The sequence below is a fragment of the Jaculus jaculus genome, chromosome 2 (assembly GCF_020740685.1).
Source record: "Jaculus jaculus isolate mJacJac1 chromosome 2, mJacJac1.mat.Y.cur, whole genome shotgun sequence".
NCBI lineage: Eukaryota > Metazoa > Chordata > Mammalia > Rodentia > Dipodidae > Jaculus > Jaculus jaculus.
In genome coordinates, this window is record NC_059103.1 from 170,609,597 (window position 1) to 170,629,133 (window position 19,537).

Sequence of the window (19,537 nt, forward strand, 5' to 3'; positions counted from 1 at the left end):
AAAAAAAAAGAAAAACAAAAAGAAAAGAAAAAACAATCATACTTAATGGTAAAAGAAGGAATAGTTTTCCCTAGAATTGAGAACCAAACAAGGATTTCTCCTCTTTCCACTTCTATTCAGCCTTGTACTAGAGGTTTTAGGCAAGGCAAGCAGGCAATAGAAACAACTACAAGTTGGGCTGGAGAGATGGCTTAGCGGCTAAGTGCTTGCCTGTGAAGCCTAAGGACCCCGGTTCGAGGCTCGATTCCTCAGGACCCACGTTAGCCAGATGCACAAGGGGGCGCACGCGTCTGGAGTTTGTTTGCAGTGGCTGGAGGTCCTGGCACACCCATTCTCTCTCTCTCTATCTGCCTCTTTCTCTCTGTCACTCTCAAATAAATAAATAAAAATATTTTAAAAAAAAGAATCACCTAGAAACTTTAAAAAAAAAAACAAAAAACTACAAGATATCCTGATTAAAAATAATGAGTTAGGGCCGGAGAGATAGCTCAGCAGTTAAGGCGATTGTTTGCAAAGCCTAACAACCCGGGTTTAGTTCCTCATTACCCACATAAAGTCAGATGCAGAAAGGAGTGCATTAGTCTGGAGTTTCTTTGTAGTGGCAAGAGGCCCTAATGTGCAATCACACTCTCTCTCTCTTCCTCTCCTCACCCCCCTTCTCCTTTTCTTTCTCTCCTCTCTTGTAAATAAAAATTAAAAAAATAAATAAATAAATAAAAATTTTTTATAAAAGAAAGAAATTAGGGCTGGAGAGATGACTTAGTGGTTAAGCACTGGTTGGAGTCCCCAGGACTCATGTTAGTCAGATGCACAAGAGGGCGCACATGTCTGGAGTTTGTTTGCAGTGGCTGGAGGCCCTGGTGCACCCATTCTCTCTTTCTCTCTCTCTCTCCCTCTTTCTCTGTAGCTTTCAAATAAATAAATGAAAATAAACAAAAAAATTTTCAAAGAATGAATTAAACTATCTTTAGGCCAGGCATGATGATGTAGTCCGCCAGGAACAAAGGCACAAGGAGAATATGGCTGCCACCTTGTCTGCTCTGGCAGTACTAGAACCTGTATCTGATACAGACTCATCCAAGGTGGCTGCAAGCAATTCCTCAATAGCAGTGCTTCCTGCTTCTGTTTCAAATTTTCTCAGGCTTAGCACACCTGTGGGCTTGCCCTTCCAGGTCAGCCTGCAGTAGAGTAAAACCCTACCTCAAAAAAAACAAAAGAAAACTCTCTTTATCCTCAGATAATATACAAAATCCACTAAAAAAAAAAAAATCTACTTAAACTAAATAAGTTTGTAAGACCATATGATATAAGCTAAATATACAAAAATCAATTATACGCCTATATACTAGCAATGAACAGTTCAAAACTAAAAATAAGAGGACATTTCCATTCTTGGTAGCCTTACAGAAAAACAAAATATTTAGAATCAAATTTTTATAAAAACAGTGACTTTCAACTATTATTATTTAAAATCATTAGGGCCAATATTTTAGTAGATGTAGGTATACATGCATACATGCAGTTTTAAATATTGTTAATTAATTAATTAATTTATAAGCAGAAAGAGACAAAAGAGAGAATGGGCATACCAGGGCCTCCAGCCACTGCAAATGAACTCCAGAAGCATACGCTACATTGTGCATCTGGCTTTATCTGGGTGCTGGAAAATCAAACTGGAGTTGTTAGGCTTTGCAGGCAAACACCTTAACTGCTGAACCATCTCTTCAGCCCTATTTATTTATTATTTTTTCAAGGTAGGGTCTCACTCTAGCTCAGGCTGACCTGGAATTCACTATGTAGTTTTAGGGTGACCTCAAACTCATGGTGATACTCCTACCTCTGCCTCTTGAGTGCTGGGATTAAAGGCATGCACCACCACACCCAGCAATTTATTTATTTTTGACACAAGGTTGTATTATGTACCCAAGCTGGCTTCAAATTCACCAATTTCCTGTTTCTACCCCCCAAAAGAAGGATTTTCAGGCATGTGCTACCACACAAGTTATGTCCAAAATTTATAAAGAAAAATTCCCGGGAATACTAGCCATCAATAGAGGAACAAACTATGGATATATGTAACAACTTGGATAGCTCTCATAAGAATTATGCAGAGTGAATAAAGTAGAGGTCTAAAACTTGTGCATTTCATGATTCCATTTATATAACATTCTTGAAATAACAAAATTATAGGAATTTAGAACATATTTATAATTGTCAAAACATGAATTAAATGAATGTTAGTTTCCTATTTCTAATTATTTTTTTTAAATAACTATAATTATTCAAAACTTTTACCTTGCTCTACTATTGAGGTCTCTTGCTGAGGCAAGGCTATCCTACTGAGCTATATTCTCATATCTCTGCTTACTTTTTATTTGGAGATATGTCTCACTCTGAGCCCAGGGCAGGTCTTAACATGTGATCTTCCTGCCTCACACTATCAAATAACTGAGATTATAGTCCTGAAACCTCAGACCAAGTATCATTTCTCATTACTACATATAAAGTATACTTTTCTTAAAATAAAAGTTAAAAGAACAGTGCTCTAAGGAATATCTAATACCAATACTTCTCAAGCTCTTTCACATAATGCAAACTCTTTTACATTGGTACTTTTAGTACCCTCTCTTTGTTTATAGTGTTGATTATTTCAGCTATAACGTGATACAAGGAATTCTTTATCTGGTCCTGTCTGTTTGGTGTTCTGTTACACTTTGATGGGCCTTTCTTTTGCAAGGTTAGGGAAATTTTCTTCAATATTTTTGTTAAATATGCAGATGTTCTCTGTGCCATTGGCCTGTGTTTCATCCCCTTCTTGTATGCCCATGATCCAAATATTTTGTCTTTTAAAAAATATTTATTTATTTATTATGAGAGAAAGAATATGGGTACACCAGAGGCTCCTGAAAATTAACTTCAGATGCAGGGGCTACTTTGTGCATCTGGCTTTTGTGTGGCTGCTAAAGAACTGAAACCAAGCCGTGATGGTTTGCGAGAAAGTGCCTTCAACTGCTGAGCCATATTCCATCCTCCCAAATATTTGGTCTTTTAAAGGTGTTCTACAAATGTAGGACCCTGATATACTGTTCAAACATTTCTTTGACTTGTCATTAATTTTGGACTGCTGGTCTATCTCTTGTCTTCTTGAGTTTTGATAGTCTATCTTTCACATGGTCTACTCTGTTGGTGAAGTTTTCCTGGGACCTTTTAAAGGAGTTACTTCATTTTTGTTTTGATTTTTTTTTTTTTCAGAATCTCCGACTCTGTTAAATTCCAATTTCTTTTCCTTTTTTCTTTGTTTCTCTCTTTTCTTTCTTTTTTTCTTTTTGGTTTTTTGGAGTAGGGTCTCACTCTAGCCAAGGCTGACCTGGAATTCATTATGTAGTCTCAGGGTGGCCTTGAACTCATGGCGATCCTCCTAACTCTGCCTCCAGAGTGCTGGGATTAAAGGCGTGCGCCACCATGCCCAGCTCAATTTCATTTCTTGATGTGAGTTGCTTGTTGTTTCTTGATATTTGTCCCTGCATTTGTTTATAACATCTCTGAGTTTATTCCATTGCCCACTGAATTCATTTTTGTGGATTCTCCTCTATATCTTTTATCCTTCTACCAAGTTCTTTTGATTTCTATTTTATTGAGACATGTATTGAGTTCTTTTTGTTTACATTTCCTTCAGTCATGTTTTGAGTTCATTTGTGGGTGCTTTTTGTTGATTTTCTTCATTCAGCCTTATATTAAATTCTGTTGAGTAGTTTATGTCAATTCTCTTCTATTTCTTCCAGCTTTCTGTTCATGGCCTCAGGAAGTTTGTTTAATATGCTTATCATAGTTTCCTTTGGGGATTCTATGGCTGCAGTTTCCTCTATGTTTGCAATGGAGGATTCCATTATGGTACTAGACATTCTTGGTGGGGATCTCTTGGTTTGGTGCCTTGCATTATTTTGTGTGTGTTGGGGTTTGCCCATATCAAGGTAGTCACCTTGTTTTGCTAAGAATGTAGCAGTTAGCACCTCTTGTGGAATCTGCCTTGATTTCCCTGTTCAGGTTTGATCAAGGTGGGAGTGGGATGTCGGTATATCATCAGGTTTTGGCAGGGTGCACTTGAATCTGAGCTGAGTCTTTCTTTTGTGGGCAGTCTCCTGGAAATTCTGGATGAGACTCTGGAATGCCTGGCCAACATAGTGACCAAGAAGGGTCCTGCTCTCCCCATTCTCCTTGCTTTCTGGTCCTTATTAGTGGGTCAGCTGACGCTGCTGGTGACATGCCCCAGGTAGGATGGGTTAAGTGGGAAACTACCAGTTCCCCACACTTGGTGTGCTCAGGCTGGTTAAGTGAGAAGTCCTTGATCTCCACACTTGGTGTGTTAAGAGTCAGGCAAGCATGGAACTACCAGACTTCTACACTTGGCTGACTAGGTGAGGAAATGGTGGATCACCACACTCAAGGTGTTAGGGCCAGGCAAGAGGTGAACTTCCAGATCCCCAAGATATATATTAGAAAGTAAACTGGTTTGAATCAGATGTCTCTCATAAACTCATATGTTTTGAATGCTTTGTACCCAGCTGGTGGCAATTTGGGAGTGAGAGCCTTGCTGGAGGAGATGTGTTGTTAGGGGCAGGCTTTGGAGTTTCATAACAAGCTCTCCCTTGCCGGAGTGTAGCTCTCTTGCTGGTGTTTTCCACCTGCTATGGCAGAAGTGATGTCTAGCCTCTGCTTGTGCCATGCTTTTCTCTGCCATCATGAAGTTCCTCTCAAGACTATAAGCCAAAATAAAACTTTTCCTCCGATCATCTGTTTTTGATTGATTGCTTGTCCCTGCAATGAGAAAGTAACTACAACAGAATATTGATACCAGAGAAATGGAATCATTACTGCTAGAAACCCTAATGATGTGGCTTTTGGTTTTTCTGAACTGATTTGCAAGAGGAGGAATGTGGAAGGATTTGAAACCTTGGATTAAGAGATGGCCTGAGCCGGGCGTGGTGGCGCATGCCTTTAATCCCAGCACTTGGGAGGCAGAGGTAGAAGGATCGCCATGAGTTCAAGGCCACCCTGAGACTACAGAGTTAATTCCAGGTCAGCCTGGACCAGAGTGAGACCCTACCTCAATAAAACAAAAAAACAAAACAAAAAAAAAAGAGATGGCCTGAAGTGCTGTTAATAGAGCTTGATGAACCATTCTGTTGAGAGATGAAAAACCTAATGGCAGAAAGAACTATAGAATGTATTGGCTTGGCTTACCAGGGGAAAAACAGCTTTGTTTAGACAGGACTAGATGCAGTTTGTGTGAGAATCTGGCTGTGTTCTTCCCATGTCCTGAGAACTTGAGCAGGGTTGAATTTAGAAGAAACTGACTGATATGAGCAGGAAGATATGGCACAGAAAGAAATAAAAGTTACAAGGCAGAAATGGCAGTACACTTCATTTGCAATTGTTTGAAAGTTTACCATGATTGAGATTGGGCCAGCTGTTTTACATTAGGACAATAGAAAGGGTATAAAGGAATTTTCCTGTTCTTTAAAGTCAGTTTTGTTTCCCACTGGATTAACAAATTTGAAAGTGGACTTGTAACAATGCAAGAAAGAGGGTCTTTGGATTTGCAGCGTAGTTTTTGTTTTTGTTTTTTTTTTTCAGATAACTGGGCAATGTGATGCAGGATTGTTGGAGTCCCTGCATGGAGACAAGGTGAAACCACGACATGAACCGTGGGTTGCAGTGGATATCGGAAGAATGTGGAGATGCCAGGACTACAGAAGGGCTGCCAAGAATTACTGGCTCAGGATGGAGTATTCCCAGGGCTGTGGTCAGCTCAACTAGAGTGAGTGGAATTGGAACCCCTGAGACTTTGTCACTGGTTATAATTGCTGGATAAGGAACTGTAGGACTTGATTAGTTGTTGTGCTTGCTTTACATCTTGCATTGGTTCAGTCTTTCCTTGCTATGTCTAATGTCTTCTATTTGCAATGGAAGGTTACTCTGTGCCATTATGTGAATGTAACTTGTTTTTTAAGTTTTACAGGTTCACAGTTAAGAAACTTTGGGCAATGGGGATTTTTGAACAGTGTTGAGATTGACAAAAAAATAATGTAGACTTTTAAAGTTGAACTGAATGCATTTTTACACCTTGAGATGGTCATGAGTCTATAGGGACCAGGGGCAGAATGGTTGTTTGAATCAGATGTCGCTCATAAACTCGTGTGTTTTGAATGCTTTGTCCCTGGCTGGTGGTGATTTGGGAGGTGGAACCTTGCTAGAAGAGGTGTGTTGTTGGGGTGTAGGCTTTTTAGTATTATAGCCAACTCTCCCTTTCCAGAGTCTGATTCTCTCTCCTGCTACTGTTTTCCATTTACTATGGTAAATTGTGATGTCCAGCATTTACCTGTGCCCTGCCTTCCCCTGCTATCATGAAGCTTCCCCTCACGAATATAAGCCAAAATAAAACCTTTCCTCTCATCAGATGCTTTTCATTAGATTTTTTTTGTCCCAACAATGTGAAGGTGACGGTAACTATCTCAGAAAGCAACTCAGAGAATTCTTGATTGTATACCTCATGAGAAATACCATGTCTTTTAAAATTACTAATATCTATAATTATATTCCCAATTTTAAGTAGGCATGGTACACATAAGCTTCTAACAAATACCACTGAACCCTAAGAACCTACATTAAAAACCGACATACTTTCTTTAAGTTTCCATTTAAATTTTAACATTATTGAAACATTACTATTGCAGAAAAGCACTTGAGACACAGAAAGTCGCACCTACCCTTTCTCCAACCCATCATCCTTAGAGGAAACTGGATTTAAAGACTCACTCTTCAAGAGCTTTTGGTTTCCTGTGCTTGCTTTCAGTGATTTCTTGGGATATTTAGGAGATTGTGATAAACTGGATTCTTCTTTCTAAAAAGTGGAAAGATAATGAAATAAAATGGAGCAAAATGAAAAAAAAATGAGAAAATCATAGTTCTATACATAGACCTCAAGTTTGATTTTTTTTTGACCACTGGAAGATTAGCTTCTCTACTTACCATATTTCACACTAAAAAAGAAATTTTCTCCTGCCCTAATCCTAGTTTTATGATACAAATGGAGTGAAATACATTAGCAGTTTACATTATAAGAAAAGAAGAGCCAAAGGCTGGAATATCTTTTCTTCCTTCACCAGAAAAGCAAGGTCTTTCCAGAAGAATGAATTCGGCAGAAATTCTTCAATTCTTCTGTTTTTTGTTTTTTTTTTTTTTCTCTCTCTCTCTAACAGAATAGACTTAGAAGTAGTGTAGAGATGCCACAAGTGGTTAGGAAAAGGGAATAAACCAAAATACCCTTGGCCTATAAGAAGGGATAAGTGTCTTAATATCACTATTTTCTTCCTTTTATGGACATTTTATTTTCGTGGTGATTTTTCCCATCTATGATGGTTAAGTTTTATTGTCAACTTGATCTGTTTAGGAATCCACAGAAATTCCTCTTGAGTGGGTCTCTGTGATTGCTTCCAGGAAGGATTAGCTGAAGGAGGAAGTCCTTCTCCCAGAGTGAACCTGTTCTCTAGAGTGTGTGGCTCCTCTTGGAGAGGGGTTTTATCTAAAGAAGCTCTGGGAGAAAAGAATCCCTTCCTCCTACCTGGCTGAGCCAGCATGGACTGAAGACCAGCCATTCTCGGGGAAGCCTCCAGGCCTTCAGTGCAGGAGTGGTACTGCTTAGGCATCCAGCCTCATGAACTGAGCAGCTACCGGGTTCCTGACTCTTGGGCTTGGAATCTGCTATTGTGGGACTGCCTTATGCTAATCCAACAAAGTCCCTTTTAATACAATTCATTCTATTGGTTCTGTTCCTCTACAGAACCCCAATATACCATACTTAAAATTTTTTGGTGAAGCTGGGCATGGTGGCACATGCCTTTAATCCCAGCACTCAGGAGGCAGAGGTAGGAGAATCTCTGTGAGTTCAAGGCCACCCTGAGACTACATAGTGAATTCCAGGTCAGCCTGGGCTAAAGTGAGACCCTACCTTGGAAAACCAGAAAAAAAAATTTTTTTGGTGAAATTTATTAACTTAAATCTATGATATAATGTATTCCATGCATGAAACAAAAAAGATTAAGCAAATAAATATGCAAATGGAGGAGAAATGCTTGACTGTGTGTAAGATATACATGAATATAACATTACATATGCTTTAAATAGTGTTTATGAAAATGATACACATGGAAAAATACTAAATTTAAAATTAACAGGATACAAAATAATAAAATTCATAATGACTTAAAAATAAATTGGTAGTTGTCTAGAAGTAAGTAAGATCAGAGTTATCTCTTTTCTATTCCTAAAATTTTATTAGTTTTTTTTTGTTGTTGTTGTTGTTGTTGTTTGTTTTTTCGAGGTACAGTCTCACTCTAGCCCAGACTGACCTGGAATTCACGATGTAGTCTCAGGGTGGCCTTGAACTCACAACAATCCTCCTACCTCTGCCTCTCAAGTGCTGGGATTAAAGGCGTACACCACCACACCTGGCTTTTATTAGTTTTATATTTACAATTTGAATACCAAACACAAATTTTTTTATGTGAGAATAAAATGAGAATATTGGGCTGGAGAAATGGCTTAATGGTTAAGGCATTTGCCTGAGAAGCCTAAGGACCCCAGTTTGATTTCCCATGTAAACCAGATGCACAAGGGGGCACATGCATCTGGAATTCATTTGCAGTGGCTGGAGACCCTGGCATGCCCATTCTCTCTTTCTCTCTGCCTCTTCCTCTGTCTCTATTAAAATGAAAATGTTATATGCTCTATTCAAGACCAAGAACAGCATTTATGATGTTTTATTATCTAGAAAAACAATAAAACCTTATATACCTAATAAATATTAATAAGTTTAAGAATTTTCAAGCATATGCTACATGCAGTTTCATAGGTGTCAGTGCTCACACTTGCTTTAGTAATTCAAAACACAGTGAGACATTAAACAACAATAAACAAGAAGTCCCACAAGAGGCTGAACTTATAATTAAATATATATCATACAAAAGTAGTTAAATCAATAGAAACAAAAAGTAGAATGTTAATGTCCTAGATCAACACTGCATTCAAAATAGTTAAGACAGTGGCTTTTATGTTATGCCTTTTTAAAACATAATTGGAGCCGGGCATGGTGGCATGCATGACTTTAATCCCAGCACATGGGAGGCAGAGGTAGGAGGATCGCTATGAGTTCAAGGCTATCCTGAGACTACATAGTGAATTCCAGGTCAGCCTGAGCCAGAGTGAGACCCTACCTCAAAAAACAAACCAACAAATAAACAAATAATAATAATTGGGGTTGGAGTGATGGCTTAGCAATTAAGGCATTTGCCTGTGAAGCCTAAGGATTTAGGCTCAATTACCCAGTATCCAGTACCCACGTAAGCCAGATGCACAAGACGGCACATGAATCTGGATTTCATTTGCAGTGGTTGTAGGCTTTGGAGTTCCCATTCTCCTCCCTCCCCCACCTCTATTTATCCCTCTTTCCAATAAATAAATAAATAAAATTAACACACAGTAATTTTTCTAAAGTTTTTTTTTTTTTTCTTTTTCAGGACAGAGGGATAGCTCACTGGTAATGTGTCTACTCAGTACACACAAGACCAGTCACTCCTCAGTACACACAAAAAAAAGTGTAACAAATTTTTAAGTATAAAATACAGAGAAAAAGGCTAGAGAGATTTCTCAGTAGTTAAGGTGCTTGCCTGCAAAGCTAAAGGACCTAGGTTCAATTCCCCAGGACCCCTGTAAACCAAGTGCATAAAGTGGTACATGCGTCAGGAGTTTGTAGTAGCTGGAGGCCCTGGTGCACCCACATTCTCCCTCCCCCTCTCTCTACCTCTTTCTCTCTAATTAATTAATTAATTTAATTTAATATTTTTTTTAAGCTGGGTGTGGTGGCGCACAACTTTAGGAAAAAAATACAGGAAAAGTCTAAGTTAGAATTTGGGCTTCAGTGAAAGCCGTAAGAATAGTCAGAAAGTAAATGGTGAGGGACAGGATGACAAAGACAGCACAGTAAAATTGGGGAGTAGAGGAAGTGCCCTCTATCATAACATACTGAACACATTTGACAAAACTGATGCAACTGTACACTAAAAAGAGCATATTTTACAATTAGATAAATTATACCTTAATTTTAAAATGGGAGAAATAAATTGGAATCAAATTCTATTAATCTTTTCTGCCAAAGAAAGATAGAATGAGTAAGAGTAAGATCGCAGTATGTTGTCCAACTCGAAACCATCAATGACAATATATAGTGATGGCTCTCAGAAAACCAGATGAAGATGACAGAGGGAAGAAAAATCATGTTTATATCACTTTCCACACAAGCTAATCTCTCATTTCTTTTCATACTGTTAAGTTATTCAAATTTCTTTTATTTTCCTTCCTTCCTTCCTCCCTCCCTCCCTCCCTCTCTCTCTTTCTTACTTTCTTTTTTTTCAGGTAGGGTCTCACTCTAGCCCAGCCTGTCTTAGAATTTACTATGTAGTCTCAGGCTGGCTCCAGACTCACAGCAATCCTCCTACCTGGGCCTCAGTGCTGGGATTAAATGTGTGTGCTACCATATCTGCTCAAGTTTCTTTTCTTAACCACAACATTTATTTCTTCTCTCCTATTAACTCTCAGTTTGATGGTGTTGTTACAGATGTGCTCATGCTGTCAGATAGTGTGCTCCCTGTACTATGACTCCAAGACGTGTCTTCACTTAGTACATGGGTCACCAAGTCACATGGGCTAATCTACTTTACCAATAGAGATGTGCAGTAAGGGTCAAAGGAGAACAGGAAAGCCAAAACAATGGATTAAAAAAGAAGAAGAAGAACTAAAGAAGGGGCTGGAGAGATGGCTTGGCAGTTAAGGCATTTGCCTGTAAAGCCAGGGGACCCTGGTTCAATTCCTCAGGACCCAAGTAAGCCAGATGCACAAGGGGGTGCATGCATCTAGAGTTCGTTTGCAGTGACTGGATGCCCTGGTGTGCCCATTCTCTCTCTCTCCCTTCCTCTCTGCCTCTTTCTTTCTCTTAAATAAATAAATAAAATATATTAAAAAAAAAAAAACAACTAAAGAAGCCCTACCTCAAAGTAAGATTGCCAGAAGCAAGAGTATTAGCAAGGAGAGTGCTGGTTAGAACAGCACACGTCCTCACGCCCCACCATAGACCTGTTGAATCTTGATCTTGGACAGCCAGGATCCTGTCTCAGCATGCTAACAGCATGAGACCCACTAGTTCGCAGCAGGGCTTCAACACAAATCAAACAGGAATCTTATTCAAATGCAGGTCATCTAATGCTCAGGCAGAGCTGAAAACAATGATTCCATGTCAACTTACTGATTTTCAGAGTGACCCCAGCCCATTCCAGATCAAATAAGCCCAGATCTTTGGAGGTGGTACACAGACACTGCTATGTTTTAGATCTTCAGGTGAGTTCTCATGTGCACCTAGAGTTGAGAAGCCTGGCAGAGGAAACTAACATCTCCACAGCTCTAAACCACTACTTGTTGAAGTAAACATTAAGATCATATAACACAGCTTCCCTTGTAAAATTAGATGCCCTGGCCCTAAAACTATCTTTTGAATAGACTATGTGTAACACCAACAGACTATTATGCAACACCTTTTAAAGCCATTAAGATTAGTGAGGATCATGACTGCTAAAAATTCAGGTCTTACTTACAGATTGCATCTCTATGCCAACATAGGTAAGGTTATTGACTCATTTTCTTGGTTAATTACCATTTCTTCTCTTTGCAGGTTTCCCCTTATTTTTTGTGTTTTTATTCTCCATGTGTGACAAAAGTTCACTTCCTCAAATTTTGCTGTGCCACTTCTTGCTTATTCAATTCAATTTATATTTACTAAGCAACTTACATGTGTCACACACTGTTCTAGGCATTAGGATAAGAAGTTAATAAATAAAGCTTCCTGATAGTCTTGTAGGAAGCAAAAGACAATAAATATGTGAATCATGAGGTCCTGAATACAGTAACACAAATTAAAACAGAATAAAGGGAACTGTAGTGGTGAAGGATGATTGTGTCATTGTACATGTGTGCTTACATATGAGCCAAATATAGCCTCTCTGGGTGCTGCTTGAACTTGAGCTTGAGAAAGTCATGGGCAAAGGGCATGAATATCTGGAGGAAAGGGGAACAGCAAGTGCAAAGATCTGGAGTAGGGTACTTGACGTCCAAAGAGAGGCAAAGGGAACAGTGTGGGTAGGGTGAAGTAAGAAGTGAAGAAGTAGAGAAGAGTGGCAGGAAACTGGTTCAGAGGCTAACAGGGATCTGCACAGCTGGGTCATGGGAGAACTTGGAGCAGATGCGTGACATGATGGTGTGTTTCAGAAGGATCCCTTTGCTGGTAAACAGACTACAGATTTTTTTACCTCCTAATTGCAGAAGCTTATATGTTAGTAACAACAGCAAAGCTTGGGATGAAATGTGAGTAATAGTGGACAAACTCTCAAGCCATGGATCTTAGCAGTATACCTAGCAGAGATCAAAGCATCCAGTGGACACCCTACCTGGAAGGCAGGGGCTTGCAGAATACAAGACTTAGGTCTTAGTGGCAAGAGGGTTGCCATCTGTGGAAAGGGGTCAATATCCTTCCTTGGTCTCTCTTGACGGAGGTGCCAGAATTTCAGTTCAGCACTAGCATATTTTGTTGAGGATGAATGAGTAACACAGAATCTTGGTGCCCTATTCATTGGAAAAACAATTTTAAGATTAAAGACATTAACATTAAACTAGACAATAAGCCTCAAAAATAAAAAGTCTACAAAATATATAATTGTCATCATTATCAGCATGGGTGATAAAGCTAGCAATTTCTATTTCTTTCTCAGTTGCTTCTCCTCAAAGATACTTTAAAAATATTTTATTTATTTTGCTGGACATGGTGGCACACACCTTTAATCCCAGCACTCAGGAGGCAGAGGTAGAACTATCACCATAAGTCTGAGGCCACTCTGACATTACATAGTAAATTTTAGGTCAGTCTGGGCTACAGTGAGACCCTACCTCAAAAAGCCAAAAATAAATAAATAAAATAAGGTATTTAAAATAAATAAATAAAATAAGGTATTTTATTTATTTATTTGAGAAAGAGAAAGGGCAAATAAAGAGAGAAAGAGGGGGGAATATGGGTACATCAGGGCCTATAGCCACTGCAAACAAAGTCCAAACACATGTGCCACTTTGTGCATCTGGATTTATGTGGGTACTGAGTCCTTAGGTTTTGGAGGCAAGCACTTTAACCACTAAGCCATCTCTCCAGCCCCAAACTAATTTTATATATGTTACTGATTACAGTCCCACTCACTCATGGAAAAAGGTGATATCTATTAGGAAAAAGTAATAAATTTAAAACAATAAATTTTTACTCAAATTATTCTCTGCTTAAAAAGAGAAAGAAGCACAAAATCTATTAAGAATTTTTTTGTTTGTTTGTTTGATTTTCGAGGTAGGGTCTCACTCTGGCTCAGGCTGACCTGGAATCCACTATGTAGTCTCAGGGTGGCTGAACTCTCGGTGATCCTCCTACCTCTGCCTCCCAAGTGCTGGGATTAAAGGCATGTGCCACCATGCCCGGCTAAGAAAAAATTTTAAATAACTTGTAGTGCCAAGTAAAATAAACATAAAATGTACTGTAATAATTTTAAAGCAGTTTTGTATTTATAATAGCAGAGTAAAATTGGTAAAATTAAGTTAGTACTTAAAAATATATAAACACTTATAATGCCTTTGCATGCCATGAAAGCGGATTATGAGTCCTGTGATATATGTTCAAGTCTTAACTTTGAAGGTAGGAATTAATTTTACTACTGATAAAAATAAAAAACCAACCCTGCTTCTGGAAACTTAGGGAAAAAAAATATTTAGCATACTATCAAAGTCACACTTATTTGGATGGCAATCCTGGTACTCAGTCCTTATTATATATAAAGTGAATGCAGATGTCAAGGCCTATAGCTAATTGCTTCTTGGCCCAGGTTCCTCTCCTGTCTCCTCCCCTGACCCATAGTACTAATTACTATTCCATTCTACAGGGGCTGGTAGAAAACTGCTTCCCTTTAAAATAGGAAAAAGCTAGGTATACACATTAAGGGTGGAAGAAAATCTAACCTCTATAATTAAAATTCATTAGGATCAGAAAATCCTGTAGTCAGCATGATTATTCTGCACTACATTTCTTTTTTTAACTTTTTAAATTTTTTTTATTTATTTGAGAGCAACAGAGAGAGAGAGAGAGAGAGAGAGAGAGAGAGACAGAGAGAGAGAGAGAGAATGGGCACACCAGGGCTTCCAGCCACTGCAAACAAACTCCATACGCGTGTGCCCCCTTGTGCATCTGGCTAACGTGGGTCCTGGGGAATCAAGCCTCGAACCGAGGTCCTTAGGCTTCACAGTCAAGCGCTTAACCACTAAGGCATCTCTCCAGCCCTTTTAAAAACTTTTTATTGATAGCTTCTATAAATCCAGACAATGTACTGTGGTCATAATCCCCTCCATCATTCTCCTTTCCCCCACCCATATCCCCTCTCCACTGAAATCTATATTATAGTTCTGACCCTTTCTTTTTAGACTTGGAAGTATCCAAAATGTTTTCTTATCTGCATGTTGGCCTTAAGAGGGCATATCTACAAGACCTTTGCCAAATCATACATGTGATGGCCAGGAAATCTAGATACTTCAATTTGTTGATTCATATCATTAGTATATTCATTATCTCACCTACCCTCACCATTTTAATTTAATCTTATATGAATTCATTCAGTATCATGGGACATTTTGCTGGAAATATACTAGCATTGTGTTACTTATTTATTTATATTATTATTTTTATTTTATTTTATTTTTCAAGGTAGGGTCTCACTCTGGCCCAGGCTGACCTGTAATTCACTATGTAGTCTCAGGGTGGCCTCAAACCCATGGCGATCCTCCTACCTCTGCCTCCCAAGTGCTGGGATTAAAGACATGTACCACCACGCTGGGCTCATTGTGTTATTTTTGATGCTGCCTCAATTTAAGTTCTTGTACACATTGCCTTACACATCTTTTTTTTAAATTGAAACTAAGTTGGGTTTTTTTGTTGTTGTTTGTTTGTTTTGTTGTCTTGCAGGTAAAGATAATACCCTGAGCTCTGGTCTGTGTAGGCTGGAGTCAACCCATGGGTGGGGTCTGGAAATGTTTATCCCAGATCTCTCATATAAGCTGCAGGTATGTCCAAAGATCATGTTAGCTACTACCCTTCTATCAAGCCACCCTGGAAAGAGATATTTTTTGAAGCCTTTAGGATCATTCTCCCCAGATAAGGCATACAGTTTTACAAGTGTGTCTACATTGTAGAGAATGGAGGGCCAGAGAAGATCTGAATCCTCCAAGCATGTCTGTTGGAGATCCCATAGGGAACTCAACACAGGGACACTGTCTCATGTGCCTTATAGTCATACTCACCTGAGCCACTGGAATTCCATGGATCAACATTTTCTTTCTTTTTTTTTTTAATTTTTTTTGTTTTATTTATTTATTTGAGAGCACTAGAGAGAGAAAGAGGCAAAGAGAGAGAGAGAGAGGGAGAGAGAGAGAGAGAATGGGCACACCAGGGCCTTCAACCACTGCAAACGAACTCCAGATGCATGTGCCACCTTGTGCATCTGGCTTACGTGGGCATGGATCAACATTTTCCACAGTCATAGGCTCAGGTATCTTCTCTTCTTTCACCATCTCGGCTTGGTTAGGTGCTCTGATCAATGGGGTAATGGACATGACTGGCTTTCTTGCTGCTGTTTCTTCCAGATAGCTTGCTGGCTTTTATTTTTTATGTTTTCAAAATTTATTTATTTCAGAAGGAGAGAGAGGAAGGGACAGAGAACATTCTAGGGCCCCCTACCCCTGCAAACAAACTCCAGGCAAACAAACTCTAGATGTTTGGGCTACTTTGTACTTCTGGCTTGACATGGGTACTGAGGAATTGAACCCAGGCCATCAGGCTTTATAAGCATGCTTCTTTATCTACTGAGCCATCTCTCTAGCCCCAGCTTGCTGGTTTTTAAACCATGTCTTTATTATTGCCTCACTAAGACACATCTTTGAAGCAAGTTCCTATATGGCATTTAAACTTGGGGGCATTGTCGTGCTGAACATATCCTTCAATGCTTAAATTTGTTCTACACTAAATATTGTGCAGCACTGCTGACTACTCTTTGGCTGTCCTGACATCACAACTCTTAGCTTGGCAAGGTATTCAATCCACTGCATGCTCCGGAGCTCCTGAGTTTATGTCTGTGTTATACAACTTTTTTCTCAAAATCTAATGAGTGGGAGAAGATATTTGCAACATAACCATTAAGAATGTTTCTCGTGTGTTTGCGTGTGTGTGTCCATAACTGGAAGAATGCCCTTCAGTGAGTGGTGAACAAACAGTTCATACATAAACCAGAAGAATAGTCAGGAAATAAACAAGAACAAACTGGTGATGTATACAGTGGCTAGATCTCAAAAAAATATGCTGAATTTGAAAAACTAATGTCAAAAGATTACATGTTATATAACTTTATTAATGATTTCCAAGAGTTGGGGAGAGAAGGAGGTTGGTAAGGTTCTAAGACAGAGCAATGCATGCTTGACTTTGGTGGCACATGCATGAATATATAAGTAACTTTGAACAAAATACACATACATATACAAATGAGTGCATGTGAAATATGGAAATGGTCCACTGTATCAATGTCATTTTTTACTCATTGTGCTATTGTACTACAATTATGTAAGATGTTACCACTGTGGAAACTGGACAAAATGCACATAGTATCTTTTTGTATTCTTCCTTAAAACTGCACATAAATCTACAATTATCTCAAAATAAATGGCTTAATTAAAAAAGAACCAGGGAGATGGCGACAAATAAACATGGCCAATCAAGACACATCAGCAGAAAACTAGAAGCCACAGAAAACTCAGTACTGAATCAGACTGTTAACAAGCCCACCATGGTACAGAAACATTATGGAAGAAAGAGGGGATAGGAAGATTGTAAGAGTCACAGAGCAGTAAGAATATCCTGCAGCACAGATCGGCCATACAGGAGGCTTTTGTGACCCCACAGAGGAGGGCCCCTCAATGAAAGGGGAGCATAGATGTGGGGAATGAGGGGATCTCAAGTTTAACCCTTTGTAGAGTAAAAATAAAATAAAGAAAAGAAGTGCTGGAGAGATAGTTCAGCATTTAAAGACACTTGTTTGCAAAGCCTGAGAAAATAGGTTAAAAAAAAAAACTGGTGGGAACAAAAGAGTATGTGGGAACTTAAGTATGGAGCAATACTCAGCATTGGCAAGCACTGCAGAGGAGCAGGGCCAATGTTCCCAATCAGAGCCCTGAAGGAGTTTGTGAAGGAGGGGCGGGGCCAGATTTAAGACTCCACCTTGAAAGCACTGCCCACAGACCTGAACACCACCTGTAATCCAAAGGAAGACTCAGAAGGGAGAGTGGAACCACCCATACCAGAGGAGGTCCAGTGGAGAATATAGTACTCCAGGAGGCAGAAGGGAAGGAAGAAGGTGATAAGACAATATTCAAGCCAGGTAGTTTTCATACTCTGTATTTTCACCCATCAGTCTCTCCCTCTTTAAAAAATATTTTTTATCTATTTATTTGTGAGAGTGATAGAAAAAGAGAGAAAGAGCGGGTGCACTAGGGCCTATTGCCACTGAAAACGAGCTCCAGATGCATGAACCACTTTGTACATCCAGCTTTACATGGGTACTGGGGAACTGAACTTTGCAAGGAAGTGCCTTTAACAGCTGAGCCATCTTTCCAGCTCAAACAAATGGTAGATTTTTTTGGGGTGGGGGACGTCTTTTGGGGGCAAGATCTGACTGTAGCCCAGGCTGACCTGGAACTTACTCTGTAGACCCAGGCTGGCCTTGAACTCACCTCAACCCTCCTACCTCAGCCTAGAGAGTGCTGAGATTAAAAGGTGTGTGCCACTACGCCATGCTCCCTATTCTGTCTGTAACATCCAGTGTTACTTTAGGCAAGCAAGCTTGGCCCTTTTTAATTTTCTTCCTTGTTTATCGTTACCTTTTTATTGTTTATCTTTTTTTTTTTTTTTACTTTTTCCTCTGCCAAACAATGTACAGTATAATTTGCAGGGTCCCTGCTTCAGCATCTTGAGAAACAGGAATATTCTACATTACCTGTAATATATCTTTACCTCTCTCCAGTCAACCTTTAGCCAAAATCTCCTCATTTTCCCCTAACACTTTTGCTCCTACAGCTTCCCTTCTATTTACACCACCTCATCATCTTTCTCCATATTGTTCTAATACTAATCACTAGTCTCATTGTTGTTCTTTCTTCTTTCTTTGTACTTATGTCCATAATAACTAATATATTAGTATATGAAATGCTATTTGATGTCCCTTTATCCCCTAAAATTATGACTGCTTAAAGGGAGATTGTTTGCAGTAGATTATTATTCAGTCTTCATAATGGGTTCTCCCCTAGACAGACAGTGTTCTTTCATGGAAAAGCTAAGGATAGATCCTCACAACCTGTAAAACAATCTAACAGTTTAACAGAAGAAAATGATATCTGAACCCTACTGCTATCTCATCCAAACACTGAAAACACTGCCCCTGAAAGAGTACAGGTGTGCAGAGAGGTTTTGCACTCTGGCTGTGTTTGCATATAGTACTGGCTATTTGGTGGTGTCTGCTTGGATTTATGAACGGGAGCCAGCTTCTTCTAACATTTGATGGAATTTCCCCTGGATCTGTAAGCGTGACATAAATTCCTTCCTCCCATAAACTGTGTATGGTTTGGATGCTAATCCCAGCAATGGGAAGCTGACTACAATAGAAATTTTGTCCCAGAAGTAGGGTGTGCTGCTGAGATGAATCTGACCATGGGATTTTGGTCTTTTGGAATGTGTGTGCTGAAGGAGGAATATGTATGGACTTGGAACTCGTGACTGCAGAAGCTCTACAGAATGGTAAGCCAAGTTTTATGGGTTATTTGGGTGAGAGTTTGAAAATGCTAAGTGCAAAGAGAATTGTATTGGTTTATGAACTTTCAAAAAGAAAAAAAAAACAGCAAAGTACTTTGTTAGGACTAGACTACTGGCATAAAGGCTGTCTGCATTTTTCTGTCCATGCTCAGAGAATTTAAGGCAGGCTGAATTTTAAGGATGGGCTAGTGTGCTTGGCAGAAGATATAGAACAGAAGGATGTGTAATTTAAAGTTGGAAAATTTCAAGCAAGTTTAATATTATAGGGGTTGGAGAGATTATTCAGTGGTTAAGGCGCTTGCCTGTAGAGCCTAATGACCTAGGTTCAATTCCCCAATACCCAAGTAAAGTCAGATGCACAACATGGCACATGTATCTGGAGTTTGTTTGTAGCAGCTAGAGGCCCTAGCATGTCCATCCTCTCCCTCTCTTTCTCTCTCTGATTACAAATAATATTCAGAACACTGAACACAGGTATACCTAATTTCATAAAACAAATAC

At 39.2% G+C, this 19,537-nt stretch overlaps 1 protein-coding gene across 3 annotated transcripts in view; it reads right to left on the minus strand.

Annotated features, from left to right (window-relative positions):
- Rgs22 (regulator of G protein signaling 22) overlaps positions 1-19,537 on the minus strand; it is a 157,196-nt gene that overhangs the window by 71,898 nt on the left and 65,761 nt on the right. For all 3 annotated transcript variants that reach the window (XM_045144085.1, XM_045144086.1, XM_045144087.1), the window contains 2 exons: positions 12,552-12,726; positions 6,768-6,901 (listed from right to left, as the gene is read on the minus strand). In XM_045144085.1, the coding sequence (XP_045000020.1) occupies positions 6,768-6,901; positions 12,552-12,726 (309 nt within the window). The remainder of the gene's footprint in view (positions 1-6,767; positions 6,902-12,551; positions 12,727-19,537) is intronic.